General features: G+C 36.3%; 1 protein-coding gene and 1 pseudogene across 1 annotated transcript in view; both read left to right on the top strand.

The window, feature by feature from the left end:
• Positions 1–23,756, top strand: part of LOC117411252 (jouberin-like) — a 67,219-nt gene that overhangs the window by 27,497 nt on the left and 15,966 nt on the right. The window contains exons 2-3 of the mRNA XM_059025934.1: positions 1,447–1,558; positions 8,787–8,803. Coding sequence (XP_058881917.1) covers positions 1,447–1,558; positions 8,787–8,803 — 129 coding nt within the window. The remainder of the gene's footprint in view (positions 1–1,446; positions 1,559–8,786; positions 8,804–23,756) is intronic.
• The window catches only part of LOC117962846 (jouberin-like), a 58,211-nt pseudogene that overhangs the window by 32,020 nt on the left and 2,435 nt on the right, over positions 1–23,756 (top strand).

The following is a 23,756-nucleotide window of genomic DNA, read 5'->3' as shown; positions in this document are numbered from 1 at the left end:
CCCTGTATTTATACTACTATTTATATTACTGGAAAGTTCTAGAAAGTTCTAGAAGTTACTCCAAGTTTACTCAGTACTGAATCTATCTGGAATGTTCTGGAAAATAGGTAAATTTCAAAATATCAGTGTCCTGGTCACAAGAGCAAAGTTTGGGGAATAATAGCCATTTTCTATACTTTTGAGGCATAAGCAATTCGGAAATAACACTTACTACCCAGGAACAAAAAAAAATAATTGTTACACGGTGTAATATGATACAAAAGCTTGTATTGATTACATTGCTTAAAAAATGTTTCAGTTATGCTGAGTGTATAGAGTAATTTTAAACTAATCCGCAATAGCCCATGTACTGAAGAGGTAACACAAATCTCCAGTCCTGGGATTTTTAATTATGATCTTGGCATTTTAACTAGTGGATATATTATATATTATAATACTCGTAAAAAGTAGTAACTATGGAACTACATAGATGGGTGAGTACAGATGTCTTAAGCTTGTTTTGCTGCTTCATTGTGGAATTTAACTAGTCCATGCGAATAACACATATGCAAACAATCTCCTAGTAATGCAAACTGTTGCACCCTTATCTATGCATATATGAAAATTACTGAACATGCCTTTTGTGTCCTTGTAAGGGGAGGGGAGTAGAGGGGGGATTCAAAATATGTCTGCAGTTTTTCAGTGCATGATTCAGCTGCACCAGATTCTTAACCCTTTACTGGCTGAAATTTGTATTGTTTTCCACTATCAGGAAAGGGAAATGGAAGTGTATGTTGACTTGTTCCCATGCAATGTAGCTTATGATATTAAGATGTACTGTCTATCTGCTTTGGTACCTAAGTCACAAAGGCTTATACCAACTTCAGCCAAGCAGCCGTTTACTTCATCTGACAAGACACAACAAATGATTAGAGAGGAATACAATTATGTTTATGGTATAATACTACACTACACAGAACGATCATATGACCACTCTTTCCTTCAAATAAGTAGTTTCTTGCTGGTTTCTAATTGTATTCCACCGAGAAAATATGCCTTTCCTTTGCATTTTCATTAATCAGATATGGTTCACATGATTTAATTTATCATGATTTACTTGATCAAGCAGGGGTTTAATTTCACTGTCTTGAATTTAAACCTAGCATTCATGATTCGATAGAACCACAGGTTTCCGTCACATGACATACATGCATACATACACTTATGTTGCTAAACAAATATTTTGATGGGAACACAGTACAAGTTAAATACATTCCTGATAATTTAAAAGAAAAAACCTGAAAGCAAGGGCTTACTTCTGCTGATTTATAACAAACATGCAGTTGCATTTCTGTTAATGTGTTCCGAAACTTAACTGTATGCAGCTGTTACTTTTTTCCCAGTCTTGCATTAGTACGTAACCCAGGAAATTACACTTCGCTTTCTTATTTGCCTTCCCTATTGCAGGTCAGGTCAAATCTCTCGCTTCCTGCTCCATCATTGCTGTCACTACACTCCAAACTAAGGCTCCCCAGCACACTGGGTGCTCGGCTGATTCCACAGCAGTCCTCACACAACGGTAAGTACTTTTCCTCATTTGGTTACAGTCATGTTGCCATTAGCCTTGTCAGCTGAAGTCACAATATTGTGTCGTCGGATCATACTGAAATTCACAAACTGGTAAGATAATGACTTCCAGGTTACTATATTTTGTGTATGTGTGTGTAGACTTATATATTTGTATTAAATGCTGACTTAGGGCCCTATTTTGAAGTTATATTTTTCAAGAGTAATTTGGATTAAAAAGTGCTTTTATCTTAACACTCACAACAAAATAGTGCCCATTTTAGAGATAAATAAATTAGTTTTAAATTGTGGATTATTTGCATTGTAGATAAAATAGCATATGGCATAGGTAAAGGGGATATGAAAATACAAGATACGTTAACTAGTTAAAGGCATTTTCATAGCAGAGTAGGTAAAAGAGAACTAAGTATGAAGATTCTCTTTTAAGCTGACAGACACTAATTTATTTTTATTTTTTTCTACTTTGAAATTGATTTGCGGCACCACATCATTTATACGGCTAATGGTGGTCAATTTGTTAATGTAATATGGCAAAAAAAATATATATATATATATATATATATATATATATAATATATATATATATATATATATATATATATATATACGTATAATATATAAAATGGGCACATTTCTTACATTTTATTGTGGTGTTTATTTTAATTTTTTTCTAAAACATTTAAAACTGTCATTACGTAAATAACTGTAATTGGGTAGTTTTATTACTAGTGTTGCCAGTGTATAGGAAACCAGTGAGTTCCAGAGTTAAAACATGTATTGCATTTTTAAATGGTTAAGCAGAAGGAAGCGAGAGCTTAGTATCACCTGATGCAATGTGGCAAATGTATTTATGTATATCAATTGTGAGTAGAGGTTTAAGAAGATTGTATGAACTGAACAGATGAGTGCATATAGGTCTGCCTTGCAAAACATTTTTTGTATCAGTGGTAACTGGTGACCATTATAAATCACAAAAGCATGTACAATATATTTGTACGTATCTCAGAAGTTTTACACATAGCTAGAAAACTGCTATTCCAATTGTGATGAAACTTGCTATGGACACTACCAAGTCTGTGAGTATCTGCTGGTATATGGAAGCTCCCAGTCTGTCTGTTTAAATTATTATTCCCCACTGGTGGAGTCATTTTTCTAGCAACAGGGATATAGTGGAGACATCTGTACATAGGTCACACTTACATTTTTACATAATTACATCCCATGATGAAAACTACCTTGGAAATTTGGTAGCACATATTATTGAGATTTATCATAATATGGGCATGTATGGAAATAAGAAAAACATTTACAATCAGAGTACACTTCGAGGAATCATGATTTTCTTTGGCGTACCATTTTCAAAAGGGGGGTTGGGATGAAATATGGTAGAGATTCCAACTCCTCATGCAATACATTTGAATGTCTCCATTCTTTACATTCATGTACTGTCATGGCTATTGGGAAGTTTGACAGTAAAAATAAATAAATAAATAAATAAATCTCTTTCAGTACCAGCTGTAGGAAGTGAAACTGCTGTACCTTTAAAGTACAAACCATTGCAATTTTAAAATGATGTTGGGAGTATGTGTTATAGGCAGAATCACTTGGATCCTTTAAGACCCAACTTGACAAAGTTTTGAGATCAGTCAGCTACTAGGAACCTGACCAGCTTACGTGGGCCATGTGTTTATATGCAATACCTCCCATCGGAAATGGTATTGAAGGCAGTACATAGATAAATACTAATATCATATTACTATTCTGATAAAATTGTTTGTAATGCAGAAGTCAGATATTTGTTTTCTTGTATGTGAACAACAGTGCACTCACCTCTGTTTTTACATTTCATTTTTGAATACTGTTCTGAATTCCAAATTCAGTTAATTTATATGAAAGATCGTTGAGTAGATATTTATGCTGTAGTCCTTACTTTAAAGCCTTAGTAAGGAATTTCAATTGTGTAACATTTAAAAAAAAAAACTATTTTTTTGCTCTACTTTTGTTTCTTGTTAGTTTCATAATGTTGTGTTTCTTTTTCCTTTTGAAATTAAGTATGTCGTTACAAAACCAGATGGAGTTTTTTTATGTTTAGCTGAACTTCTTTGCAGTCACAGTGCAGAACTGACACCCAGAGTTTGTGTTTGTTTATAAATATATTAAACAGAAAATATATACCGGATTCTGCCGACTCAGGCAGGGGCAAAATTGCAGGCATTTTTAAGATTAGGTAGATAGAGTATGTTTACAGTTAGGCAAATTGTAAACATACAAAGCACAGCACACAGCACACGCTTAAGAATCAAGAAGTTAACATATTTATTGACTGGTGAAATACAATTCAAAGTTGTTGCAGTATGTCTTTTGTCATTTCAAATATTTTCACAAAACAAACATTAAACTTTAAAGCTACAATGCAGTGCAAACCACATCATGAAAAGCCACATTTGTGGTGAAAAACACTAGAATAAAAGTCGCTACATTTAAAAATATATAAACACATGAAATTTTCAGTACACTGAAATAAATGGCTTTACATAATCTCTGTAAGTAACAAATCGGAGTGTGAAAACACAACATGAAATAACAAATTTAATGTAGCATCCAAAGTAGCACTATAACATTAAAATGTTCAATAAAAAAGAATGCCTGAGTTTTATAAGCTCTTGCAGTGTCTAAAAAACATATATATATATATATATATATATATATATATATATATATATAAATGAAAAATATGAATTGTAGTGTAACAGGAATGCGTAGTCATTCAGACCGGAGTCTGTATCATCTGATCCGAAACCAACCAACTCCACGTCTTTGTCATCTGAACCGTCATCATTGATGATGCACCTTGCTTGGTTGCTATCCAGTCTTGGATGGCGCGCCAATAGCTCCTTATCAACCCTTAACAAAAACTGAAATCCTTTTCTTCCCCTCCCCCTCTTTCCCCCCCCCCCCTGCCTCACCATCTCATTCCCTCCCTTGTCCTTTATTCTATTCCTCTCTGCTTGTAACCTCTGCATCATCTTCGACTCTACCCTCTCCCTTTCTGACCATATCTCGGCCATAACATGCACCTGCCGTTTCCACCTATTCAACATCCGCAAAATATGTCTCTCCATTTCCTTTTCTGCTACTAAACTCCTGGTCTAATTTTCTCCCGCATCGACTACTGTAATTCCCTCCTCCTTGGCCTCCCCTCCTAGTCATTTACACCTTTACAACAAATTCAAAACGCCTCTGCCCGTATCATATTCAACCTCCCCTGCTCCTTCCATACCTCCCCTCTCCTCGTCCTGCTACACTGGCTCACTGTCTAACATCATTGCTTGTTCAAATTCCTTACACTTGTGTACAGATCTCTCCATGGTCTTGCTCCACCTTATCTGGCTGCACTGATCACCTACTATGTTCCTCCACATCCCTTACGCTCCCAATTCCTCTCGGTCCCACCCTCGCCCTGTGCACAATCCCGTTTCCGTTCCTTTTCCCTTCTTGCTCCCCTTCGTTGGAATAGAGTCCCACTTATCATAAAAGTCAGTCACCCACACTACATAGTTTCCGCTCCTCCCTCAAAACACATCTCTTCTCCCTAGCCCATCCTACTAATACTCCTGGCCCCTGACCTCCTGTTATGACCCTGCTTGCCTGACCCTGACCTAGCCTCTGGCCATCTGCTTTCATATTAGCAACTAATTTATATCTCTCCACCCTAGCCCAATAACTTAAATTCTTTCTTCACCCATTTTTCTTGATTTGTACCATTTTGTTAAAATTTGTAAAGTGCCTTGCTTAAAGGCGCTATAAAATTGTAAATAAATAAATAAATTGCCGGAATCAATAATGCACAGAGCAACTACTTCTAGGCAGTTTTTTTCTAGTTATTATTTGCAAATTAAAAGTTGTGGTGTGTGTGTGTGTGGGGGGGGGGGGGGGGGGGGTCATTCAAAAATGTAAAGGCAGGTATATACACTTAAAATACCACATTTTAAATGGAACACCAATTGTCTCTTTTATTCATCAAGTAGTAGGAGTTTGTGATAATACCGGTATATTGCGATATTTATCAGGCAATACAATAACTGGTATTTGAACAATAATACCGGTATTTTTGGTTAAACTGAAACGCCTGCTGGAAAATGTCAGCTATTATCTCGCGATATAATCGCTTCCCACGAGAACTTGTAATGTGAGCAGTGCTAACACAAAAGAAAATATGGCAGAAGCACACCGATTCTGAGCTGCTTAAATTCTGCAAAGCAGTGTTACATGTGTGGAATCGTTTCCTAATAAAAAAATCTAAAAAGGATGGCTGCATATGTTTATGCAAGGCTGAAGTAAAATATGCTGGCAGTACTACCAGCCTTGCATACAGTGGTGTAGTCCTACATCTTAAAGTACCGGAATGCCAATCAGAGACCTATGCAGGTCCGATTTTTATGACCCGCTTCTGACCCATACCCACTATTACAGGACCCAGCCCGGACCCGCTTTAATAAGACCTGCAACCCGACCTGAACCCGCAAGTGTATGTCCTTTACCTACTGCCTGTGTTGACTGGCTCTCTCACACTCTCACATTCACACACAGATATATGTACCTATGGAGCACCATTTGTGCCAAAACTATCCGGCCGTTAGTTTGTCAATTTGTTTGTCAATTTGTGAATTTGTGAATTTGTCCAGCAATTCGTACATAAATGTGTCAATTCATACAGTAATTCATAAACATATTTGTTAATTCATCTAATAATTCATTCATTAATTTGTCAATTTCATTAATACGAAAGGCTGTACGGACCTGCAAATTTCCAATCAACCAGACAAACTTCCAACTGTCAATCTCTCACTGTGCCGAAAACACTGCAACCTTTCTAGCCAATGGGAGCACACACTAATCTTTTAATCAATGAAAATCCAGCCTCACTCAAAACTGCTTCAGCCAATAATATTTAGAAGGGCATTTCAAAAGATATTCTATTTAACAAGATACTCGACTCCTCTGATTTTCAATGGAGACTTCCATCTCACTGCACACAAAGCATTGTGGTATATAGAGAGTTAGGCAAAAAAAATTATATGGAGAGTTAATGCAGGCGTACGAAATGTTGCTGGTTTTCGTCATGTTAAAAAAAAAAATGCCGGTAGTTTGTTTACTGTACTATATTGCTGTAGTAGTTTGTAGTAGTTTGTTTACTGTACTATATTGCTGTGTCTTGATAATATTTTATGTTATGTATTTCTAAAGTAACCGGTGTTACTGGACTGTTAAATGATTTAATCAATACGCTTCTTTAGAGTGCTGAAGAGAAGCATCCCCATAACATGATGCTGCCACCACCATGCTTGAAGTTGGGATGGTCTTGACTGGGTGATGTGCAGTGTTGGGCTTGCACCAGACGTAACGCTTGGAATTTAGACCGAAAAGTTAAATTTTTGTTTCGTCTGACCACAACCTTTTTCCACATGTCTGCAGTATCATCTACATGCTTTTTCACAAATTCCATACGTGCTTTAAGATGAGGCTTTTTGAGTAACGGCTTCTTTCTTGCCACCCGTCCATACAGGCTAGCTTTGTGTAGGGACCGGCTTATTGTTGATGTGTGAACATTGACTCCCATCTCAGACACAGAACTTTGCAGATCTCTCAAGGTCATTGTTGGCTTCACAGTGACATCCTGAACCAGTTTCCTGCTCTGTGCCTCTCTACCACTTTATCCCTGACTTGTTTCGAAAGCTCCTTGGTCTTCATGGTTGCTTTGTTGGATCACTAGGTGAGTTGCAGCTTGAAAGTCTTTGTATACCTGAAGGAGATTATCTACAAGTTAACCCACTTTGAGTACACACAGGCTGAAACCATTTCACTAATTTTGTGACCTTTCAAACAAATCATTTGCACCTGAGCTGATTTAGGGCTGCAGTAGCAAAGGGGTTGAATACTTATGCAACTGAGATTAATCTGTTTTTCTCTGTAAATCTTACTTATTTATATTCTATATACATTTTTTAACTTTATCAATGTTTGTATAGATTCTGCATGTAAAGTCTAATTTGAAAGCGTTGTGGAGTACGCTCAGGTGCCAACAAAATGTGAAAACTTTGCAGGGAGGTGAATACTTCTGCAAACCACTGTGTGTGTGTGTGTGTATATATATATATATATATATATATATATATATATATATATATATACACATATATACATTAAATCTTTAAAGCAAGGACAGTCATTTTCTCTGCACTGACTGATATATTGATATATAAAGCAGCTTTAAACCCATGTCAACAGTCGTAGGATGCACTTTTGAAAAACATGTTTTAATATAAAATGAAAATAAAGACATTATATATAAATAAAAAATTGTGTTTTAGAGAATTTTAAATAGCTTTCAAACCAGCACTGTTTTTCTATTTTTCAAATTGGAAGCACATGCACATACATCAGAGGATCCAACAAAAATTAGTTACTTTAGAGTTTAATTTGTCATATTACATTCTAATACTTTAAAGTCCATAAAAAAAAATGACAAAGCACAGTTTTATAGATTTATTTTGGTAGCAAAAAATCAACTTCGGCATTGAATTCCAATGTGTATTGCAATGCATATCGCAATATTGACTTCAGTATTGCAATACAGACCCTCAGTCCTAATACCCATCCCCATCAAATAGCATTGCTACATTTGCAGTAGGAGTTTTATATTTTAATCTGGGCTTCTGTTTGTTGACTGGAATACTATAGCAACCAGCGGTTCATTCGGTAGGCCTATTTCCTGTCAGCAGTGTGCTTAGCTACATATTAATTCTGTAACATGCTGCTACATAACATGACCTCTCAAATATGTTAATGTGTCAAAGTCCCAGTTCCTATTTCAGTTTGAACCTGAGTTTTTAATGTAGGTCCCCTAAATCTAGAATAATTGTTATTGGAAAAGGTTTATTTTTTTTGTTCATAAAAGAAAGCATCATTTTGATAACAGTACAGCCAGACTTCAGTTAAACACCATCAATGTATTAGGACTAGCTGTCTAAAGACCATCTCTATAATTGAACCACATGTCTATCGCCAAACACAATCCAATTGCTGAGGTATCTGTTTTTTCTTTGAATTCTGTATATTTAATAAAAAAAAAATTCTGTCCATAGATCCATTTCATCATTAGCTATACTGTGCCGTACTCTGGTTATCGGCTGATTGAACAGAGTAGATTGAACCAGTAGTGCTTAAATACTTCCAGGTAAGTTCAACCTTCAGAAAGCTTCAGTCTACTTAGATTTTTTTTTTTTTTGTTGTGTTTTTGTAAAGATAAAATACAGAAGACCAAAGTCGCTAGTCCTTAAGGATTCAATTGTTATAGACTATGTACCAAAGCACTGTGTGTGAATGTGTTTGAAAAGTCCTATATAAAGGCAGAGGAAGATGTGATGTCACTTTAAGTTAATGTTTTTTTACATGTTTAGCAATAAACAGATTAATTTTTTTTTTCATTTTTACACTGATTGCTAAAGTGGGCCACTGTGTATAATGGAGTTCAAAAAGTTGGTGTTGGGTTAAAAAAAGGTTTGGGAACTGCTGATATAAGTAAAGTCTAAACATGCCAGTTAACAAGGTAGGTTGCCCTGACAGTTCCCAGATGTATGGGATTCCAGACAGATTATAATACAAGGAGTTTATTCAGAACAAGTGGGCAACGATAGTACTAAGACGTATAGATCATGCCTGTCTCGGCATGCTGTTAGCTGTCTGCTCATTGTAAAAAAAAAGAAAACAGATAAAAGTTGAAGGATGTCATATCTCTCACTCACCAGTCCTGTCTGTACATTATCTGAAGTGCACATTCATGTTTTTCATGAGGACATAATGTGTGTTTCTCAATAATGGACAAGTTAAAACTTGTAATATGCAGAGCAATTTTATAGTATTACTTAAGGAATGTGAACAACCTGAAAGTCAAGATTCCTGAAAGAACCTTGCTGTGAAACCTTAGGGATACTTTCCCACGAGAAAACCTTTGGCAGAGTTCTAATGATTACATATTTGGAACTATGGATAGAAAAAAACCTGATTGCTGCAAGTCCATTTTTTTTATTTGCCTGTTTTGACAGCACTGCTAGTCTATGCTGGTAATGGTAATGATGATCTTCTTTCCCCCAAAAATGTTTACATGTGCAATATGAAGCCTTTTAAAGCTGATTAGGTTTTTTGTGGGGGAAATACTACATTTACAAAGTACTTTTTACCCTCATTTTTAGTTATACATTTAGAAAAACACATTGGGGAACATTTTGTTTTAAACAAAACTTTCACTAGGAAATAAAGTAAACGGCGATTGAATAGAGGAACTATTAACTTCCTGAATCTGTAAATGTAAGGAATAGGTAGTATATTGGTGGCAAATGTTGCAATGATTTAAAGCAAAGGGAACCACCATCTGTCAACCTACACAAGGGTGTGAATTAAATAATACATTACTATAATTCCACTTGGCAGTCATATCCCCAGTAAAAGTTGCTTAAGCAGAGTGTGATATAACTTTCTTGCTCACCTGCTACTGTTATTTGTGTGAAACCGGTCATGGCCCAGTTACGTTTTATATACATATAAAAACATCCCAACATTTTTAGTTATCTGGTTGCTACATACTTATTAAAACACTAATCTTGCCTGACGGCTCTGAAAGGAGCAATTTAAATATCAAGATACACAAATAAGGACTCTATCTAATGCTTACTCTTTCTGTTCCCTCGCTGTTTGGTGGCAGTGCATATTTCGATTTTGTATTGCATATGGGCAGGGTCGTCTTCTCCTGCAAGAACTACAGGTCTGACCATGAATCTTATGTATCTGTCAAAAAATTGGAAACCAGTCAGCTTTCTAAAGTACACGTTTCATTAAATAAAAATATAATGCAATATCCCCAATGTAATCAAGTGTACCTGGCCACAAGTGGTTCAACTGTCTGTCACTAGTTGTTTGTAGCTCTGCATATCAAGGCCTGGGGGGACCTTACAATGCATAATATTAGCAACATCTTCTTCCATAATCGCCACAATCCAAAATTTGTGTCCAAAATGTCAAGATATAGGCCTGCCACAGATGGCTTTGTGTGGCGTGTGGGTGGTGACAGGTTCAGGAACAGAAAAGAAAACACAGGCAGTACTGCAGGGCAAAAAGACGCAGCGCGCCGTTTAATTAAATACAAAAATAAAATAAAAAGTTTAAACACAAAAACACTGCTCACAGAGCAAAATAAATATTTAAACAAAACAAAATCACGAACACAAAAATCGAACAGCCAATACAGGTCAGGCTGGGCAAATGCCTTCACTGATCCTGTACTTTTTGTTTTTAATTTTCTCTTTCTCTCTCGCTCTCGTTCCTCCTCTGAACATCCAACCCCGTGCAGCCAATCTGCAGGGCTTTTATATTCTGGGCGAGGGGTTAACTAGCTAGTTATTATCTTATTACCCCTCGGCCAGAGTCTGCACGAGTTTAAAAATGATGTGCGACTGTCAGCTCATTAAATACTCAGTAGCTGATCAGTCACGCATCTTCACTAGGTTCTAAAAACACACAAAAACAATAACACATAATGGTGGCGGCTTTTGTCCGCGCCGCAACAATACTAATACAATAAATCATAATATAATAATAATAACACTATGTAACACAATTTTTGTTCCTGGGTAGTAAGTGTTATTTCCTAATTGCTTATGCCTCAAAAGTATAGAAAATGGCTATTATTCCCCACAAACTTTGCTTTTGTGACCAGGACAGTGATATTTTGAAATTTACCTATTTCCAATGAGAAAACGGGCGAATTTGTGTCTTTTCGTTCACATAAAGTCAGAAAAAAACAACATATGAATCCAAATTAACATGTATTTATACTAAAGTAATACAAAAATGACTACAAAAGATTTAGAAGTGAGTAGTTTTTCGAGATTTACGATTATACTGTAAATCACTTTCACGAATCAGCCCCCAAATGTAGTGTCCCATCATGTTCTCGTTATACTGTCCTTGGTAGCGGCGTTCAAGGTCCAGTATATCCTGGTGGAAGCGCTCGCCTTGCTCCTCCGAGTACGCTCCCATGTTCTCCTTTGAATTTATCAAGATGAGCATCAAGGATATGGACTTTAAGGGACATCCTACAGCCCATTGTGCCGTAGTTCTTCACCAGAGTCTCAACCAGCTCCACATAGTTTTCGGCCTTGTGATTGCCCGGGAAGCCCCGAACCACTGCGACAAAGCTGTTCCAAGCCGCTTTCTCCTTACTAATGAGCTTCTTGGGGAATTCATTGCACTCCAGGATCTTCTTTATCTGTGGTCCGACGAAGACACCGGCTTTGACCTTTGCCTCAGACAGCTTAGGGAAGAAGTCTTGAAGGTACTTGAAGGCTGCCGACTCCTTATCTAGAGCTCTGACAAATTGTTTCATAAGGCCCAATTTGATGTGCAGTGGTGGCATCAGCACCTTCCGGGGGTCCACCAGTGGCTCCCTCTTGACGTTGTTCCTCCCTACAGAGAACTCAGTCCGCTGTGGCCAGTCCCGCCTGTGGTAGTGCGCCTTGGTGTCCCTGCTGTCCCAAAGGCAAAGCTAGCAGGGAAACTTGGTAAAACCGCCTTGGAGACCCATCAGGAATGCCACCATTTTGAAGTCTCCTATGACCTTGATGCCATCTCAGAAAAATGCAGATATGTATCCACTTAGGCAGCTGGAACTAAACTGAACTGGTGGGCTTAAGGCCCCTGTATTTATACTACTATTTATATTACTGGAAAGTTCTAGAAAGTTCTAGAAGTTACTCCAAGTTTACTCAGCACTGAATCTATCTGGAATGTTCTGGAAAATAGGTACATTTCAAAATATCACTGTCCTGGTCACAATAGCAAAGTTTGTGGGGAATAATAGCCATTTTCTGTACTTTTGAGGCATAAGCAATTAGGAAATAACACTTATATACCCAGGATCCAAAAAAAAAAATAATTTGTTACATGGTGTAATAATACAAAACATACAAATATACCAATAATAATAATACAGGGGCGGGGTGAACCCCGTCACAAGGCCTTACTCATCTCATTCTCAATATGTGAAATCAGTAATTAGCTTTCTATTGCAACCATATGGCTTAACTTAACAGGGAAAAGTAAAAACAACCTGACCCCGCTTTAGACAAATAAATACAGGCAAAGTCATGGGGGTTAGAAGTGTTTGGTTTGAGGCTTGGAGCTCCTGCTGCATGTATTCATGAAAATCCCCTACCCATTTTTTAGGGATGGTAAGGCACCTAAGTTTTTTCTTTTAATGTCAGATGCAGTTTTCTCTGTGATACTGCACGTGCTACTGTTCTTTGGACCTCTCCCCTACAAGTTGTGTCTGGTAAAAGTTTCCAAGAAACTGCAGAACCAGTTTTATCTCCTGTCTTCTCATAATGTCATGCAATACAATGTAATTAAATAAATAATGTCATGGACAGGACTCAACATGCCCCACTTTTCCATGTGGTGTGGCAGTAAGGCTTCATAAGAAGTTTATTTTCACTTTCTTTCTTTGTGTGTGTTCACTGGCTTTGTCTTTTCTTTGACTCATGGTGATGTTAATTATCTTTAACCTTTTCATAGTTACCTGTTGAGAAAGGTTCCACCTCCACTACAAACAAATCCATTATCAAACCTTTTTTTTAGAGATACTAAAATACAACAGACACAGTGGTGAAACCAGGTGCAATCTGAAGCTTCATAAACAATGATACCAAACATAGGGAAGTACAGTAATGTGTGTTTTATGTAATGTTCCATTATCTCTGATAATTCCCAATTTTTTAAAGTATAATATTATTTATATTAAATATGTGTATATTTTATGTAGAAATACAATGCTGTTCAACCATTCTCCCTGGTATGTTTTTAAAAAAAGATTTAAAAAATATGATAATATCAAAGTTATACAGCATAACTGAGTAACCTGGCAGACTGGAGTTTGCAGTGGATTAAAATATTAGCTTTTTGGCCATAGCATCTCCACTGATCACCATTATGTCATCCACTTATTTTATAGTTGGGACTACTATTGCATTATAAAGTATCCCTTAAAGAGCAATTTTCTATGTTTCTGAAGTAAATTTGGATAATTTATTGCAAAGCTATCACTGTATAGAAGTAAAATAATAAGGTTGCTTGAAGGTAACTCTTGCTTTTAAAACACCAAGTGAGAGTGAGTAAAGTACGTAAAGGCTTTGACTGTGGTGTTTTAAAAGTTTGGGTTTTCAGTCAGCAAATCAATTTTCTATGGTTTCCGTTAGCAGATAATGTTACTGATCAGGATTGATGACAAATATTAGACATGAAAGGCATAGGCAATGAATAGCAATTTGCTTATCCTAGGTACATTTGCATTGCAAATTAAGCTGGCCTGCCAAAATGATGTGAAACTGCAGCTCTGGCTTGCAATGTGTCTTTTGTACTTTCTTCATCAAGCAATTGGTGTCGTTTTAAAGTTTACTATTTTAGTTTTAGGACAAGTTAAGTCTTGTGAAGAATACGCCTGGAGACAGTATTGCCACCTCTATCCACCATAGTTCTCCACATCTATTAGGGCCTATATAATGTCTGGGACAGCATGGAAAGACTTTGTCAGTATTGTAAATGTGCCAGCAAAATCATTCATGCTCTAGGGCAGAGCTGTCCAAACTACAGCCCGCAGGCCAAGCACGGCCCGCAAGCTGTCTTGCCATTAAAAGCTGAACTCTCCGATACATAAAACCAAATCATATTAAGTGATCGCAGGAGACAGTCTAATAGAGGAGGCATAATAGGAATTAACAGACAAAAAAACGCGAAGTAGTTCCCCTCAGACTCTTCCTTTCAACCATCCCTGCTGTCAGCTGCCACTCTCCCTCAAACCTCTGCCCCCCCACCCCCCAACCCCTCATTGGTTTATCCCACTCTTGTGAGCTTTCTTATTCCATACAATGGTACTGTTTTTTCTTATTCTAGTTTTTGTTAATCTCAAAATGTCAGATGTAAAAAAGAAGAAATAGTGAATGCCGTCGGTTCCAAGACCGATGGCTGGGTGAATATGTATTTACAGGACATAAAGGGAAGTTGTATTTGTTTAATTTGCCATGAAATTTAAACACTTCCACCTCTGTGTTCTGGGGAGGTGAAATGTCTTCACGCAAGGGGTGGTCAATATAATGTCATCGGGCACGCACTGAAGTTCAGGGGCTTTGCGTGCATACATTGCCAAACTGGTGACTGAAATGATATGAATCTTTTAATCTGATCAACCCTAAGCCAGCTCAGGTCTGAGTTGTAAGTGTAAGTGCACTATAAGTGACTATAAGTGATTTTTGCAATGGGGTTGGATTCCTGTGCATTCATGTCTGGGAAATGCATCTGATGTATTTCTAAGAAATATCTTGCCAATGTTACTGTACTGTATGCAGTAGTTCAGATAACAACAGGTTTGTATCTTATCTACACTGATTTGACCTACATTTTGAACACCTGTTTGTGGAAAAGTGTCATTAAACCTTTTTGACATTGCTTTATTAATTGATTACCATACCACCTGCTTCAGACTCTGAAGGACCCATGTGTGCTTTAAAGACTGAAAACTACTGTCCTATTATCAGAACTGACTTACTCGTGGTGGGGCTGTCCAGTGTGGGATGTGCACAGGCCACATCCGTTTGTGTCTTGCATAACAAGGTCCTGCAGCTGCATAGTAATTGTGAGATCAGCAGTCTCCTCTACACTTTCATGTTTGTAAAAAATAGATTGCTGTGTTTTTTCTAAGACAATGGTGATTCATACACTATATTTGACTGCACAGAGGTACATAATACATACCAAATAACCTCATAAATGTTATTTGGAAATCTCCATAAATTCCACAAGGGTGATCATTAAGGTCTGTGACATTTTAGACAATTGTTCTAACACATTTCAAGCCATTATAGGTTTTATAAGAAAGAAAAACAAAAGGGTGTCTAAGCAGTGCTTGATTGAATGGTAATATATAACATTTATTCAAATACATTTTTTGTTGGAACAAACAGAATGGTGGGATTGGTGTTAGATGTGTAGTAGTATAAGACAGATAGAACACTGTGGTGGCAAGGGGCTTGCAAAAAAACAGCTTATTTGTCTTTTTTTGCTTACTGAAAATATGCTCCTGTTATTAGGCGAATTCAAACGAATATTTTTCCTTAACTATCAAACCAGACTTTTTCTTAAGAATTGCATCTTAGCTGTGGGAAAGCTTCAATACAGCATTTACATGAAAACCTTTTTTTGTAACCTGACAAAACACTGCACTTTTATTGATCTTTGATTAAAAAATAATAATAAAAAAAAAGCTTTCAGTGTGAAGACATTTGAATTGTGGTTAGCACATTTTGTAACAAAAGTTACAGAAAAAAGGTATAAAATATGTTGTAATGCAAAAGGAGAATGGAAAGGCTATTCATCATTAAGTAAACAATGGCCGCCCAAAAACGTTATTAAACGTTATTACTTAAAACAAAAAAAATTCTACTTAAAAAAAAAAAAATATATATATATATATATATATATATATATATATATATATATATATATATATATATATATGTTGATCAGTTTTAACTGAGGATCTGTTCAACGATAATTAACTTGTAACTAAAGTAATGGAACACTAAGCCTTGATGTTTGTCAAGGATCATGTGGCCAAGATGTCAGAGAAAGCTAATTGAATTGTCTTGTAATGTGTTTTTGTTCCCCTTTTATTTGAGTCAATATTGATAAACAAGTTCTGTGCCTTCCATTCATCCTCATCCAAATACTGTGGAATCACAAAAGGAGAAACAGGAATCTGATCCTTGCATGCCAATCGCATAATGTTTACATTTAATAGTGGTTTTGAAATAAATGGATCACAAGCATTCTAGCTGGTTCTTGAATGAACATGTTGCCATTGTGTTCCTATAGTGAAGGGGCCTGACTTACCAAACATCATATAGCAGCTGTGATATTTACAAGGAGACAGATTGTAAAACTTTGATGTCAACTTTAATCTACTGTCACCAACCACTTCATCTACTTCTAGGTCATTCAAGAACAAGTCAAGTGGACCAAGGTCAATGTTCTTTATGTTCTTTAGGCTGTTACTGCTTTGTCAATGCAAGGTGCTGTGTTCAGTGAGTAGTGCCACAGATAGTAGTGCCAAAAACAGACCCAATCCCAGATAAGAAATGCCTTTCAGTGATGGACTAAGTGAAGATGCATGATAATCTTCTCCTTTGGACTTCAAATTATATAACCTCAAAAACGAAGCACTGGTGTATGATGTGCTCCAAAGTACAATTTAAATTAACAGATACACAGGTAAGGAACCATGCAAAGAAGTTAGAATATGCTGTCCTCCAAGCCAAAGATGTACTAAGTGCTACTTTTCTAAATGACAAGTGATCATCATGATATCAATACTGCTAATTTTGTCATTTCAAAGTCAAATATTTTCTGACTTGCTGAATGCATCCTGAAGTTATGTTCAGATTATAAAACATGTTAGAAGCTTGTAGGCAGCGCTCCATATAAGGTTGTGGGTCATTGTGTAATTTGCGCTCCAATTTAGATACTATGTAAGTAAAATGTACTTGGAGTGAGTAAAATGCAACATTACCTTGAAGTCATGAGTACTTTTAATAAATATTGTACATACTTGAGTGCAAACTTATGGGGTATGCATTAACTACAACCTTACATTTTAACTGTAATGTTAGTTTGAACTACTAAAAACAAAAACAATTATTCTTCTTTGCTGTATTGACCACAAATAACATAGCTGTGAAGCATTTTTAAGTCCAACACTGCAGATGGAATATACTTAACAAAACAGTTTTTTCTTTTTCTTTTCTCACTTTCCATGGATTGTCTAGCACTAACCAAATAATGCCAGCATCCAACGTTTGCAGCAGAATCCTTATGAGCAGTGATCTTTATCGCTTTCATGTCTTTTAAATTTGCACCAGAATTGAAAAACATACAAATGCTTTAGACCTGGGATGGGTAACTCTGGTCCTTCCAAACTAGATTGTTATTCATTTTTCAGCTGAACCAATTAAACCTCCATCCAGATGCTAAATAAATTACTTAATTATACCTCTTAAATCTGGCGTACGATGACCCTCCAGGGCTGAAGTTGACCACCCCTGCTTTAGATATTTATTTTATGTATTTTATCTTTCTTTCCACACTTGATATTTTTGTAAAAATATTAAATGGATACATTTAATTTATGTCCTCGGTACAAGCTATAAATGAAGTCAATACAATTGCCAGCACGCTTTTACACTTAGCAAGTTACCCAACACCTACAAGTTTGTCAGATATTTGCATTTTAATTTAGAAGAAAAGGTCACTTGCCTGATGCTGCACACAGCTTCCGGCAAGGACAAGAACAGGTATTTGGTTGCAGGTGCACAGACAATAAACTAGTCTTTTTTGGCACTGGGTGTTGAAAGAAGCTAGTTTAAAGGTTCTTAGTTGTCGCTTGTGTTTAAGGTGAACTAGAGTTCACATAACAAAAAATATTATGTCAGTAACATAACATTTGAGCTATCTATGGCATTAAAAAGTTAATCTCCATGACCTAATTGGGGTTTAAAGACAGTCTTACTGAAGCCTCCATGTTCCCCAAATCCTGATACTCTCAGTAACTTGCTGAAGAATGCCCTTAAAGGGTAATGAAACAAGTATTTGCCTATGTATGCTGATTGCACCACCTGGCTCAATCTTTAAGGCTTGGTCCATAGCAAACGACCACAGAGATAAATATCGGCTTGTTAAAAAGTTTTAATAAAGCAGATATTTTGCTATTTTTATTTTTGCACTGACGTGTAATTTGATCATTTATAAAGCCTTACTTACCGATATACGGTACCTTAATTTGCTGTGATATAGTTGTAATACTAAATGCTAACCCAATTCCAATAACTGAAAGGAAAGCCGTCGTTCTCACTGCCTTTAACCAATGATCCTCTTTAACAACAATTCAACATTTGGTTTCAGCATAACTATATTTTATAAAATATGTTATTACAGATCAGGTTTACGTAAATTTATTTAAATAGGTCTTGTTACTATTCACTCTCTTTAATAATAAATATACAAATACAAAATAAAAAAGTCACTGCAGTATTTCAGTATTATGGTAAATGTGCTGTAATATTGTAGTTTGACTTGCTTTTTTCATGTAGGCCTAAATACTGTCTGTCAATACTGATGTTTTACACTTTGTGTTCAGCAAAAATACATTTTTGCATTTGTATTATTTACTGTAGCATTGTTTTTCTGCTTCCGTAATTTTACATAGACTTTCATGTTTTCTCACTTTCTGGGATTTGTAATCTAATTTTGGTACTGTATACTGTCATATTATTTATTTATTTATAAACTCTGGACTGTTAGGTTGTTTCATTGCCCAATTAGGCATGTTTAAGAAAATAACTTGTGTTCCACACAAGGTATTTATTTTAAAAACTATTATCTGCAAGGTTTTTTTTGTTGTTCATTTTAGTTCTTTGCTGTATGTTTATTTGATTGCTTCTTTGTAATTCGTGGTAGTTTACTACAAAATTGATATAATGCATTTGATGCAGAGGTCACATGTTTTACATAGCCACTGTAGCCTATGTCTGTGAGTCACGGTGCCAACTGATAACTGCGTGACAAACATCAGTCAGAACAAGAGCGACGATAAAACAACAAATGCTGCAATAAAAAATGAAACTTTTTTTAAAAATGTTCTGTAACTGTAGAACTGTACTTTAATATGCATCAGTTTTGATTAATATTATTTTTATTCCGTTCTTCAGAGGCATAACAAAAAAAGTTTGAACAGCATTGCTGGTTTCAATGGGAGTAAGCGACAGAATCCAGTCATATTAGCTCGGGCTGAGGAAACTCAATGTTCATGAATATTGCACAGGAGTTTATAAATAGCATAATATCTACAGTGGTTTCAATGTAAGTGTAACCATACACTCTGTAGCCAACTGAAAACAATGTCCAAAGCAACTTTCTCAACATGATAAGCAGCTTTCTAACTATATGTAAAACTACTGTATAAAGCGCGACGTACGTACAGACAACGTCCCCAGCGAGGGATAATAAAGCACTTAAACGGCTTGGTTTGGGAAGGGAAGGACAAATAAGGTATTTTATCATAACCCAGATATTTTAAATACTTGGCGCCAAAAGATTTCCATCTACATTTGTAATGGTGTAATTAAAGACTTGAGCTACAGTATCTGAAACTGAAATTATCTAGAGATAACACCTTACCTCTCTTAAGAAAACATGAGACTGTATGGCTTCCTGTATGCAGTACTTCTAAAAGTGCAGCATTAAACCCATGAGTGTCCAACCTCATTTTGGTTATTCATAGTAAAAAAAAAAAAAAAAAAAAAAAAATCATTCGTGAAAAAGTGTTGATGCTCAATCTCTCAGTGCTATTCTTTAACAAAAAGAGACTCTGCCTTGGTAACTACCCTCAGAAGCAGCTCACAAGTCATATTTAACTTTTCCATAAATTAAAACTAGTCTTAACTGTCAGATTTAGGAGAACAGACAAAAGTAGCTTCATGTACTTACTAGATGGAAATGTTTTTAATAAGGATATTTGTCATAAGAACATAAGAAAAGTTTACAAACGAGAGGAGGCCATTCGGCCCATCTTGCTCGTTTGGTTGTTAGTAGCTTATTGATCCCAGAATCTCATCAAGGAGCTTCATGAAGGATCCCAGGGTGTCAGCTTCAGCAACATTACTGTGGAGTTGGTTCCAGACCCTCACAATTCTCTGTGTAAAAAAGTGCCTCCTATTTGCTGTTCTGAATGCCTCTTTATCTAATCTCCATTTGTGACCCCTGTCCATGGTTTCAGTACTAGGAAATGTCAAAACCTACACGCAATCAGAAAAAAAAGAAAACATATCTTGCCTTCAGGTGTAAAATTGTCATCCAGTAGAACATGTAGGCCTACTTTTTAAATATAGCTTTTAATTACTGACAGCAAGATATTTTGTGGTAGGAAGTCAGATGATCACACAGATATATCATTAACTGTTAATGTTTCCGACAAATAAATAAGGAAGTAATTGCTAATATGGGTATTTTATTTATTGTATTTCTGCTTGAGGAATAAAGCTGTTAATGTCAAATTGCCCAAGAATACACAATGCATTTTGCACCGGCTGACCTTCCTTAAAAGCAGGTGCCCACATTTAAACTTCAGATTGGAACATAGCTGCTCAGGTGATCACATCAGTTGTTGCTTTAGGAATCATGGCTTCTAGTGATGCCAGGTGGTGGCAGACATAGATTTTTGACTGAAGTCCAGATTGCCAGTGCTGTTCTAATGCTGAAATCTTTATATAAACAAAGATGTATAGCTGGTCAGTACAGCATGACACGTTATCAAACCATGTACACTAGACGTCCTGGACAAGATTGTGGGAGGGCAACCACGTCATTATGGCAGTGAGGAATTTAAGCGACTAAACTTTGAGAAACAGACTGCATGAGTATGGTTTGAGGTCAAGACCAGCACAGCTCCTCAACTGACCCCACAACACCGAAGAACTTGCTGATTACTGATTTGATCACCAGAGCTAGCAGCTCCATCATTGGGTACCTGTTTTGTTCACTGAGGAATCAAGATTGTATCTGTCCACTAATGATTGAGTATGGAGGAGAATGGTTTGCTCAATTCAACATCATTGAATATGACTGCTTTGGAGGGGACTCATTTATGGTGTAGGGAGGCTACATTGAATATGACTGCTTTGGAGGGGACTCATTTATGGTGTAGGGAGGCTTCATTGAATATGACTGCTTTGGAGGGGACTCATTTATGGTGTAGAGAGGCTACATTGAATATGACTGCTTTGGAGGGGACTCATTTATGGTGTAGGGAGGCTACATTGAATATGACTGCTTTGGAGGGGACTCATTTATGGTGTAGGGAGGCTACATTGAATATGACTGCTTTGGAGGGGACTCATTTATGGTGTAGGGAGGCTACATTGGAGGTTTCACTTATTATGCTTCCAAGTCACAGATTTACAGCTCTACAGTACATTGACACAGTCTTTAACCCTGTAGCAAGGCCATTTGCTGGTGCAGTTCGCCCAGAGTTTTGATGCAAGATGCTGCCTGATGTCTGGTAAATCTTAAGTTTTACTGGTAACTGTCAACATTTACCAATTGAGGTGGTTAATGTCTGGAATTATGAAGAAATAAATAGATTTTTGGACATTTACCGGTTAATCTTATGATTTACCAAAGCTTATTGGTAAAGGCACTTGGTTATTCTTGAGATTTACCGGTAAATGTCAGAAGTAACACGTTATCATGTTTATTTCGGACATTTACCGCATTACTTGGTAAATGTTGACATTTACCAGTAAATCTTGAGATTTGCCAATATTTTACATTTTACCGTAACATATGCATGCATAAACTGTAACATCCCATGTACAGTAAGCTGTGTATTTTACTGTATATATTCACTTTGTGTTTATTTTATCTTGTTTGATTTAATCTATGAAATTAATAGTAACAATTTGTTTTATGCCATGTCTTTTTTTCATTATGTTAGTTTGATAGTGAAGTTTTTTTTTTACTCTACTGTCTCAAATAATTTTTTTATAGCATGTTAAAGACAGTGTGGTAAATAAAATGCTTGGCTGTGGGGTGACATCCATGACAAAAATGCTTGGCTGTAAAGGGGTCCATTTTTGGGGTTGTGTATATACAAAACACTAAATGAAAAAAGGCCATTTCAGAAAAGTTTCTTAATTGCTATAGGGTCAGAAGCAGTTCAAGAAGTGTTACACATTAAATATAATTCATGTGGATGGACTTGGTTAGCAATAATTTCATATTCATCACATTGTTCTCTTCCTCTGAATAAAGCAGCTGTATTTACATGTAAGCCTATGGTTTTATTTTTTGTTTGTTTATTTTGTTGTTGATCTGACCAAAACAGGCCTGTTTTTTTCTTTAACGACTTACCCAATGAGATCACCTATTCTGTTTCCTCTTTTTATTTTAACCATTAAACAAATCACCAATTCCCTTATCCAAAGCAAATGCAATTTTACCAGATGTTACTGTAACATTAGTATACACCATTATATTAACACAACCATCTTAAATATTTATAAAATAGAGTTACAGTTTCAGTTGTGTACTGTTTTTATTTTTGAGTCCAGGCAATGCATAGCCAGCAGGATATTCATTTTGGAAACATATGAAAGGATGCCAATTGTTGGTTAGAAACAGGTGACAGTGCATTTAGAAGCACAGGTCCCCTCCTATAATTTGTACTGACAAGTGACTGACGTGTTAATTAAATCCTTGATGAGGGATATGTACTGCCTGATGCTGACATACAAGCTTGAATTATGGTTAATGATATGGCTGAAAATTTAAAAAGCTTTACCGTAATAAATATATTCGTGGAAAGAGGTTCTCTGGGAGTATTATTTTTTGTTGTTTTTAATTGTAGTTTTAGTCAAAGTTAAAATATTGTATTTTTCCTTTTTTTCCCTTTTTACAGGTCTCTTAAATTTTGATGATATTTACATTGAATTTGAGTGGTTCTGTTGCTGATGTAGCCTTTGTTAAATATGATGGAACTGAATATGATAGCTGGAGAAGCTGGAGAACTGCTCCTGAATTGAGGTCAATTGAATTGAATTGAGACTAATTAATCAAATATTGGGTTTATCTTCCTTTCATTGCAAAATGAGTGCAAGTGGACTGTCCACTTCAATTACCCACTGTCTCGGTGATGGCCTTTTGTTTAAACAGCCCAATTGTGTTTTCTTTTGTTTGAAACATTAACACCCCATTCACACTGGCGATTTAAGGCGGACCAGGACTGCCTTTTCTCATATGTGAATGCCCCAAAAAAGAAAAGGCAGCCTGCAATCCAGGACCAGGGCCGGCCTTTACATATATATGAACCCAAAGCAGACTTGGGCTACCTTTTCGTATCACATTACCAATTTGATTTTCTATGATAACACAGAAACACGCTGATTTTCTACGTCTGAGTTTTTTTTGTTTTTCATTTGGGGAGGGGTGAAAGATGCCGAAAACCAATAAGAATCACCCCTAAAGATCGGATCAAT

This window comes from Acipenser ruthenus, chromosome 6 (assembly GCF_902713425.1).
Source record: "Acipenser ruthenus chromosome 6, fAciRut3.2 maternal haplotype, whole genome shotgun sequence".
NCBI lineage: Eukaryota > Metazoa > Chordata > Actinopteri > Acipenseriformes > Acipenseridae > Acipenser > Acipenser ruthenus.
This window is presented reverse-complemented; position numbering and strand designations above follow the sequence as displayed.